General features: G+C 44.2%; 1 protein-coding gene across 1 annotated transcript; it reads right to left on the bottom strand.

The window, feature by feature from the left end:
• Positions 1 to 5170: 5170 nt before the first annotated feature.
• LOC105039032 (aspartyl protease family protein At5g10770-like) lies at positions 5171 to 7844 on the bottom strand. The gene is given in 4 exon segments (XM_019848177.2): positions 5171 to 5901; positions 5904 to 6416; positions 6587 to 6682; positions 7667 to 7844. Coding segments are annotated over 4 exon segments (1518 nt in total).
• Between the last annotated feature and the right edge of the window lie 2514 nt (positions 7845 to 10358).

Here is a 10358-nt window from a genome sequence, read left to right as displayed (position 1 = left end):
ACCAACTCTTTCTTGTCTTTTTCAATAAAACCTTCAGGTTGCGTTATATAGATCTCCTCCTCTAAGTCATCATGCAAGAAAGTTGTCTTTATATCCATCTACTCGAGCTCTAAATCCATGACCACCGCGATTGCCAAAACAACCCGAATAGTAGTAAGACGAACCATTGGTGAGAAGATCTCATCAAAATCAATTCTTAACTTTCAAGCACAATCCTTCACCACCAAACGTGCTTTGAACCTCTCCATATTTTCATCTGTATCCTTCTTTACTTTATAGACCCATTGACATCCGATCGGACTCCTCTCCTCCAGTAAAACTACAAGCTCCAATGTCTTGTTCTTCCGAAGTGACTCTATCTCCTCCTTCATAGCAAATGCCACTTTCTAGCATTGGTAGACTCACATGCCTCCCTGTAGGAAGTTGGCTCGTCCTCCTCCGCAAAGCAATATAAGCACAAATATGGTTAGCAGAATGAATGAAAGAAGTGACATAGTCATCATACCTGGTAGGAGATCTAATGACCCTCCTAAGCCGCTCAGACTCTGTTGGTGGCTCTTCTAGCGAGATAGCATTCTCAGAGGATTGCAGAGACTCTGCACCTAGTCCATCATCAACTATTTCGTTGTTCACCTGTGCTTACTCTGCTTGCATCTCATCACCTACATCAAAGAACTCAATAGAAGTAATGGCTTCATCATCTTGCTTTTTCTTGGTGCCTTGAAAAGATTTTTCATTGAAAATAATATCTCGGCTAACAATGATCTTGTGGGTAGTAGGATCCCACAACCGATACCCTTTTACTCCTTTAGCATAGTCAAGAAAGATGTACCTCCGAGAATTTCTGTCCTATTTTGTCCTCTTCTCTTTTGAAATCCACATATATGCATCGCATCCAAAGACATGGAGATGAGAATACTTTACTGACTTGCTGCTCCAAAGTTCTTCTGGAGTTTCTAACCCAAAGAATTTTGTGAGTGCTCGATTGATCAAGTAACAAGCCGTATATGCAGTTTCTGCTCAAAATTTTTTGTCAATTTTTGCAGTACTCATCATACTATAGACTCTTTCCATGAGTATTCTATTAAACCTCTTTACCACACCATTTTGCTATGGTATCCCACGAACCGTAAGCTATCACCGAATTTCATGCTCACCACAAAACTCATCAAACTTCTTGGAGCAATATTCTCCTCCATTATCAGAACATAGGTATTTAATTTTCTAACCTTTTTCATTTTCTACTAGAGCCTTGAATTTTTTGAAGGTTTCAAAAACATCAAATTTTCGCTTCAAAATATATATCCAAACCTTTCGAGAATAGTCATCAATGAAGGAGACGAAGTAGGAACACCCATCCAATGATTTATCAGGCGACTCCTAAGTATCTGAGTGGATTAGCTTAAGAAATTCCTTACTCTACTGCTGTAATAAAGAGAAAGAGATTATTCTTTATTTACCATAGTGCAATCTTCACAGAATTTCAGTGGCATTGATTTGAATCTCGAAAGAAGCTCCTTATTTGATAGTAATTATAGCCCACGTTCGCTCATATATCCTAAATATTGATGCCAAACCATAGGAGATACCATCTTTGAACTTGCTACTGCCGCTTCTCCCATCTGAGTCTCGCCCATCAATTTATAAAGACCATCTATTTGTACTCCCTTTATCACCACCAAATATCTTTTAGGCACCTTCAATTGATCTCTCTTTGATAAACTTTAAGCCTTGCTTACAAAATTTTTCAAGTGACAGTAGATTCTTGCGTAGTGCAGAAACATGCCGCATATTAGAAACCGTCCGAACTATACTATCAAACATCTTGATTCGAACATCTCCTACATCAATTACAGGACAAATTGTATTATTATCCAAATAGATAACTCTTCCATCCAATGATTTGAATGTATGAAATTACTTCCTAAAAAGAGTTATGTGAAAAGATACCTCCGAATCTAAAATCCAATAACGTGCTAGCTCAAATCTTTCCAATGCTGTCAATGCATCCCCGTCATCTGAAGCAGCCAAACCAGTTTCACTTTCTACTACATTGCCTTGGAAGTTTCTTGATTCAGATTTTGTATTAACTTCTTTAGCCCGGCAATCTTTTTTTACATGCCCTATTTTTCACAATTTCAGTATTTCACCTTCTTCTTGTCCTTGGCCTTAGATCTTGTCTTTTCTCGATCACCACGTTTCCTTTCGAAAGGTCTGCCCCGTGCTACCATGGCCTCCCCTGAAAAGCTTTCTTGGTTAGATTTCTATCTCATCTCTTCTCTAAGCAATGATGCAACAACAGACTCTATCTTAAGGATTTCAACGTGACTCAAGTTTATGATAAGATTATCCCAAGACTCCAGCATAGAATAAACTAGAATGCTAGCCTTCTCTTCGTCATCAATTCTGACATCTAGGGCCGCAAGCTTGCTCACAATAAAATTGAATACACTCAAGTGCTGTTGAACTAATGCTCTATCCTTCATCTTTAGATTGTATAATTATTATCTTAAATAAATTTTATTTACCAAAGATTTTTCTTTATAGAGATTCTTCAATTTTTTTCAAACTCCTTTTGTAGTAGTCTCGATCTCAATATTAAACAATATCGAATCATCCAATACCAAATAGAGGTTCGTCATTGCCAACTTGTCTTTCTCTTCATATTGCCCATCCATCATCTCTTGATGTTTGTGTTCTTTTTCTTGCAAAGTAATTTTACAACTATCCTTGATCAATACCGCCTGCATCTTCATTTTTCAAAGTACAAAATTTGATCTATCAAACCTCGATATCTCATATTTTATTATCATCACTTTGTCCGCCATTGTTTCAAATCAAACCAGCTACAAAAGAAAGATCTGAGCTCTGATACCAAACTGAAAGGATCGATCGTGAGGTAATCGAGCACATCTCGATCCACACAGCACACAAGCATACAAACATAGCGAAAACAAGATCATTTTATAGAAGAAAGATAACTAAAACAAACGTAGAATGCAAAATAGGAGAGATAAACAAGTAATAAAAATAAGAGAAAAGAAAGCACACCAGATTTATGTGGTTCGGCCTGGTTGTTGGCCTACGTCTATGGGCAAGACCTCCTCAACATTCTTCTATTAATAATCCACGGCACAATGAAGTATAAAATTGGAGAAGAAAAATAAAAGGCTCACAGACTCTCTTTTTGCAAGAGAAAAGCACTCTTTTATTTTTCTCTCAAAGAAATCTCATGCCTCTCTTCCTTTTCCTCTTCCCTTGGATCCTCTTTTGTTTTATTTTCACTACTCTCAGGCTGCTATAAACCTCTCCCGAGGCCCTCCCTTTAAACAGAGCTCGTCATCAGGTGAAATTTGGTCCAAACCGCATAAAAAATGGACTCTAATTCACTGTGAAATTAAAACTCCAAAGTCCACCGTCGAATCTGCATCGCATGGCCCAAAACAGCACACAAATGATCATGAAACAGCCCAAATCAAAATGGATAAACGCCGTCAGCCGTTAGATCATCACCGGAAGAGAGGGAGATCGTTTGATCGCACCTTCAATCCACCAGAAATCACGTAGACAGCAAGAAACGCTAGAAAAATGGACATCGGCCTACCGTGGACTGCGAGAAACGTCTTGAAAACGAGCGCTCGGTCCACCCACCTACCATGGACCGTGAAAACGTGGTAGACTACAGTATGCCATGCCCGCAAATGAGCTGGGCCAGCTCGTGCACGCCCGCGCTGGGCCACGCTCACGCATGGGTCTGGTCCGGGCTTGGCTTGCCTACTGGGTCCAGGTTGGGCTGAACGTGGCTTCAACCTATCATCTTACATACTTCATCATTTAAGTACTAACATCTTCACCAAGCTAAGAATTCAAAACTACTCAAATTCAATCATAAACATCACGATCAATTTATAGTTAGCTCCAATAAATCTGTGTTACAATTTCTACTAGTTTACATAGGCTATAGAGCAGGTTTACTCTGATATCATTAATTTATAACAACCAAAGGCCTTATTCTGAAAGACTATCAGAAGTATTATTTAGATTCTTCAGTAATGTATAAGGACCCAAGTATTACCGGCAAAAAACCGTTGTGGCACTCCTCACAAAACCAATATGAAATTAAGGTAGACTAGATTTGTCCTATTGTCCCTTTCAAGGGATTAATAAGCAGCTGAAATGAGGCACATCAAAATTATTTCACCGTCAATCATGTTCTGCAAAGTCTCCAAATTTCTAGTTCAAGTTTGAAAGCCATATGTTTTTGGGCTCCAAATTTTTAGTTCAAGTTTGAAAGCCATATGTTTTTGGGAATGATAATGCTAAAACTTGCACATGCAGATAAAACCTGCTGCAGACACTGAGCAAACTCCTCTTCAAATTAAGGTACGTGGTTTGTGTGAATTGGATATACACGACTGACTATAAGTTCCGGGATTGTATGGCTCATAACATACATAGACTAGCTTTATCTACAAGGTATGTATGTTTAGCCCTTTCGTTTTTAGGGTAAATGCAGATAGGGTAATGCACGATTTCACTATGATGTACCTAAGCTAGATACATGGAACTCATTTTGTGCATCTCCTTCTAGTCGCTCTGGGTGGATTATATCCTTAATTAATTACCACAAGCATAATATTAGCCTAGGCCAAACTATAAGCAGTTTCAGCCAGAGAGAGAGTTAAAAGAATACGAGCCGCAGTTATGTAGAAAAAAATTAACTAGGGGGAACTTACCGCTGATTAGTTTTACATTTACATGTCCGGATGCAAGTGCTGCAAGAAACATTTTCGTTGTTCTATAATTTATTATTGCACACAAAAACGCAGCCCCAAATGCGGCCCAACCTTAAGCTGGGTCATGCTTTTTAAGCGCAAGCCCATTGCAATTCAAGGACAGTTTAGTACAGCCCGTATATAGCTCGGGCCAGTTAACCAGGCCACAGATTGGCGTAGACAAATCTGTACCTTTATCCACAAGTCGCCGCCCCCAAGCGCTAGATAGAATAGTAATTCCTTATTCAGGCCAGAGACAACGTTTGTACGTCGTTCGTTATTCAATGGTAATTCCTTGTTCAATTATAAAAGGAATTACAATTCGTTTTATTTTATTCCTTCTTTCTACCCACTCATCTAATCTCACTTAATTCACCACATTCGTGCTAATTTAATCAACCACAACCTCGAGAACCAAATCCAATCATCCCGTTGGGCACATCGTAGACCACATGGAACGTCCGCTGCAGCATGTTCCCAACAATGGACACAAAATTCTCATCATCCTTGCCAGCAAAGGCGAGGCAAGCCTGCGAAGGGCTTGCGAAGTAGAGTATCCCTGAGGCATCGACATTAAGGCTAACACCATTACTGAATTGCAGAGCAACTGCAGGTATCGTAATCCTGCTATACCCAGTGAAGTTGTAGCAAGTGTCCAATATGTCGTATGGCTGCACTAACTGATAGCTGGACATATGTTGCCGGAATTCCGAGCGAAGGGCGGTGTATGTTTCCGTTGGAAGTCGCGTGATGACGGTGCCGGAGTCGATAATATTCCCGACATTAGTGAACACTGACGATGGTATCGAAAGATCTTTTCCTCTAACAGTTAATCCGATTAGCTCGACGAAGTAAAATGATGGGTTATTTGACTCTGTTGGCATTGGAGTGAATTTGATATTAGGTGGATTCATGGCAGCTCCCAGCATCAAGTAGCCTGTGGAGCTAAAGCGTGATGGGAGGCAGTAAGAGAAGACTCCACCGTACTTCTCCGCCACCTGTGACACCAATGACACCTCGCCGCGTCCAAGGCCAATCAACCCGGCGGCACGGCCAGCGAATCCTTCATTGTCCATCCCGCAGCCGAACTTGAAACTTGTTAGCACGTCGGAAGGTGTCAATGTAAGGTCTCCTGAGCAAAGTAGCCCGCTGAGAAGGAGTTGTCGCCATACTTGACGCCGTAGATGCAATGATAAGATGCGTCGCATTGACCGCTGATGAGCGAGCAGTCGCTGGAGCTGCATAAAATGTCCGAGTATGTGGAGGATTGCAATGGGTCGAAAAGTGACTCATTTTGTGGGTAGCAATATTTAACACAGGGTTTGCATTGGATCCAGGTGAGGTCGCTGCCGGTGTCGAAGATCACGGTATAGTCTTGTTTGGGAGTACCAAAGCCGACGGTGATAAAGTACTCGGCGGTGCGGAGGGGGATGCCGTAACGGGAAGGGGCTGTCACGCTGGCGAGCGAGGTTCCAGGTTCAGTTGGTTTGGATGCAGCAGGGAAGGAGATGCGGTGGTGGAGAAATTGGATTCGGTACTGGTCTTGGCGGAGGAGACGGTGGTGGTTCATGTGCTTCCGCTGGCCGACGGGTGAACATGGGCCGTGGCGGTGAACGACGGTCATGCGACTACTGTTGGATTCTGCAAATTAAATTGTGATTTTTAATTAGGAATCATGATGAGACAGTGTTGCATACCAGAATTGTTGTCTTGCTGACTGAGAAAAGTGAATGTGTACTGGTTTTATTGGGTAAAGCGAGAACTGCTTGATTGTACGGTAAGTACTGATAGAATCATCGTAGTTTTCAAACCTCTTTGGGAGGTGGATGATGAGGAGCAAACAGCTCTTGGTAGCAAGGAGTTGATGCTGATTGTATGAAAGCTTTGTGATTCGCCTCCATCAATACCTGCAGGGCTACAGGGGAGAGAACGATAGCAGAAACAAAATGAAGAGGAAGTTTAGGGGAACCATTGAAGTTTAATGACTAGTCTCAGTGGGTCGAAGAGAACGGGAGAAGTCTTATAGTCTGAGACTTGCAAGAGAGGGAAAGCAACCCCCATTTTCTGTTATTTTCTCGGGGCCTCCGATGGCACGTCCGGGCGCCAACAAAGAATTTATGGACTTGTATTCTCCACTTTTTTTCTTTTTTTTTTTTGGGCAACATACTTGTTTTCTCCACTTTGACAAGGAAGCTAAGAACTATTGTCTTTCAAAATTTTTTCGATACTGCACGGAACAAAAATAAAAAATAAAATAAAAACAATCAAAATATGTGGATCAGTCACAAAAGGACTCACCTCCACAGGGCATGCAAATTTCACTATAAAAAAAAATTTATAAAAAAAAATTTCATTCTCAACTCTCGTACATCCAATTTCTCTCTCACAGAAAATTTCCCTCACAAAGCTCTCTCTTAGAAGATCCTTTTAAACCCCTGAAGTGACCGCTGTCCGCTATCTAGGAGCTCTACTCCTTCTTTCTATAGCGTACGGCAGCTCTCTCTCTCTCTTCTTCACAGGGTGTTCTCTGGATTTTTCGTGCGATCTCATGGCCTGCGCGCTGCATAAAACCAGAGCCTTCACAGATTTTCATGAGAAAAACAAGCCAAAAGACCACCACATGGTTACTGTTCACCAAACAGGCCTTTTATAGGCTTAATCCCGTGTTAGATTAGGTTTAGGACTCCTAATCAACCTCAAATCAAGTTCCAAACCATTGGATCAAGATCGGGATCAACCCACGTTGTCCAATCGCGCTTCGGTCCACGGAATAGTACCGTGGACCATGAGAAATGCCCAGGCGGTCCACATGGTCCGCCACCCGATCCACGGTGGATCGGGATACAAGCCAAGCCCCAGCGGCACCTGGGCCTGGGCCGGCCCGTGCACACGGGCCTGGGCCGCGCCCTGTGCATGCCCGTGCCTGGGCTGTGCGCCCGCGCTTGGGCAGCGCGCCCTGCGCCGGGCCGCACCCTGCGTGCCTGGCTCGTGCACTGGCCGCGTTTCGCCACTTGCGGCCATGCCGTAGCCGCTCCGCCGGCCCACCGCCGTCCACTGGCGGTCCTCCATCGTCTCGGGTTGCATGCCAACTTCAAAAGCACGTATCTTCTCTGTCCGAGCTCCGTTTGGGATGTTCTTGGTCTTATTGGACTCCATTTTTTATCGCAAACCTCACTGTGAGCTCAATGTAGATCGACTCTAGAGACGTCAAATCTTAACAATCCCCACCTCGACTCGATATTCGGCCTCCTTCTAACTCTGAGAGTTTCTAGATCTCCTTGCCCCCATACCATGGGGCAATCACCTGCTGATCATGGATGGACAAACATGAGAGTCGAGCCAGGCCGCTCAATCCCATCTCCATCGTACGCTGTGCTCCTCCTGACCTGAGACCTATTCGGGGCATCATCCTGCGGCAATAGGAATCTCACCTTACGATGTCGCCTCTAGTCCTCCCGAGTCTCCTATCTCGTATCCGATCCATCTCCACCTAGAGCTCCACCTGGCTCCCGAAGCTCCACCTCACACTGGGCTCTCCGTCAGGTAATAATGTCCTCTGCTCCCTTTCTTTCCCTCCAGCACATTCCTATCGCCATGTAGAACCCTCAGGATTTCTCCACTAGCTACCGTCCTGTAGCCTTTCGAATCCAGTCTGCTAAGTGAGATAAGACTCCGTCTGAAATCGGATATGTATCAGATCTCTCCCAACCTCCTCACTACACCATCATGTGTCCTCTAGTTGATCGTCCCGATGCCTCTGATCGTACAGCTCGATCCATCAGGCAGATATACAGTGCCCTCACTATTCTCCAGAGAGTCAAACTGCTCCTCTTTGCAACATATATGATAGGGACATGCAGAATCTAATATCCACTGCTGAAAAAAAGTAGATACCTTGTCAGATATCTCCAGAACATCTCCATCTGAATCACTGCCGGTCGTCGCTACAGCAGCCACCGTCCGATTTTTGAGTTGAGGGCAATCTCTGGCTAGATGCCCCAACTCCTCACACCGATAATACCTGACTTTGCTCAAGTCTCTCCTGGACTTGGACCGCCTTCATCGTGATCTCCTGTCACTCCATCTACCGCCTCTTGCTCCTTCAGAAACCACCAAGGCTGAGCTACCACCACCTGAGCTCGAAGCCGGGTTCTCCCTTCTGAGAACCTCGTTCTGGAGTATCACCACGATAACCTCGTCCATCTTGATGGTGCTCTTTCCCACTAGAAAAGTAGTCACCAAGGACTCGTGCGAAGGGGGAAGCGATGCTAGCAAAACCAGCGCCCTGGTCTTCTCCTCAACATTCTCACCAACACTAAGGAGGTCGGTGAGGATCTTTTGAAAGTGGCTGAAATGCTCCTACACACTCTATTCCTCAGCCATCCACAGCTAGTAAAATTACCTCCAGAGAAAAAGAGTGTTGGTGAGAGACTTCACCATGTATAACTCCTCGAGCTTCGATCACAGTACTATCAGAGAAGTCTCGCTCAGCACATGGATCACCACCTCATCCATCAGGTACATGCGGATGATACTCACCGCTTGTATCTGTAGTCATTTTTAATCCCGCACCTCCATGGTAGTTGGCTTTTCCTTGCATAAGAGAGCATCGATCAACCCCTGTTGGATGAGAACGTCCTTCACCCTTGCCTTCCATAAAGAGAAATTGCTCTTTCTATCAAACTTATTGATCTCTATCTTGATTGTTCCTATCTTCTCCATCTTCAGTCTTGCTCACCACCGCTGCAATCTGCGTCCTTGTACCATCTCACTCTGATATCACTTGTTGGGTGGATGTCTAGCCAGGATACCACCTCCCAAGATCTTTTTGGTACTGCACGATGCAGCAGGAAGAAAGAAGAAACAAAACAAAAATAATCAAAATATATGGATCAGCCACAAAAGGGCTCACCTCCACAGGGCATGCAAACTTCACTATGAAAAAAAAATTACAAGAGGAGATCTCACCCTCAACCCTTGTACATCCAATTTTTCTCTCACAAAAAGTTTCCCTCACAAAAGTTTTCTCTCTTGGAAGACCCCCTGAACCCCTGAAGTGACCACTGTCCGCTGTTCAGGAGCTCCGCTCCTCTTCACAGCATACGGTAGCTCTCTCTCTTCTTTACAGGGTGTTTTCTAGATTTTTCGTGCAACCTCACGGCCTGCGTGCCGCACAAAACCAGAGCTTTCACAGATTTTTGTGAGAAAAACAAGCCAAAAGACCACCACATAGTTACCGTTCACCAAACATGCCTTTTATAGGCTTAATACCATGTTAGATTAGGTTTAGGACTCCTAATCAACCTCAAATCAAGTCCTAAATCGTTGGATCAAGATCGGGATCAACCCACATCGTCCGATCGTACTCCGATCCATGGAATAATATCGTGGATTGTGAGAAATAACCGAAAAATGCTCGGGCGGTCCACGCGGTCCGCCATGGACCGCTCAGTCCATGGTGGACCGGGGTACACGCCAGGCCCCAGCGGCGCCTGGGCCTAGGCCGGTCCGCACGTGCAGGCCTACGCCGCGCCCGTGCCGGGCGCCTGGGCCACGCCCTACGTGCCTGGCTCACATGCTGCC

Source organism: Elaeis guineensis, chromosome 1 (genome assembly GCF_000442705.2).
Source record: "Elaeis guineensis isolate ETL-2024a chromosome 1, EG11, whole genome shotgun sequence".
NCBI lineage: Eukaryota > Viridiplantae > Streptophyta > Magnoliopsida > Arecales > Arecaceae > Elaeis > Elaeis guineensis.
The sequence above is the reverse complement of the archived record's forward strand: the minus strand, read 5'-3'. Positions and strand labels throughout refer to the sequence as shown.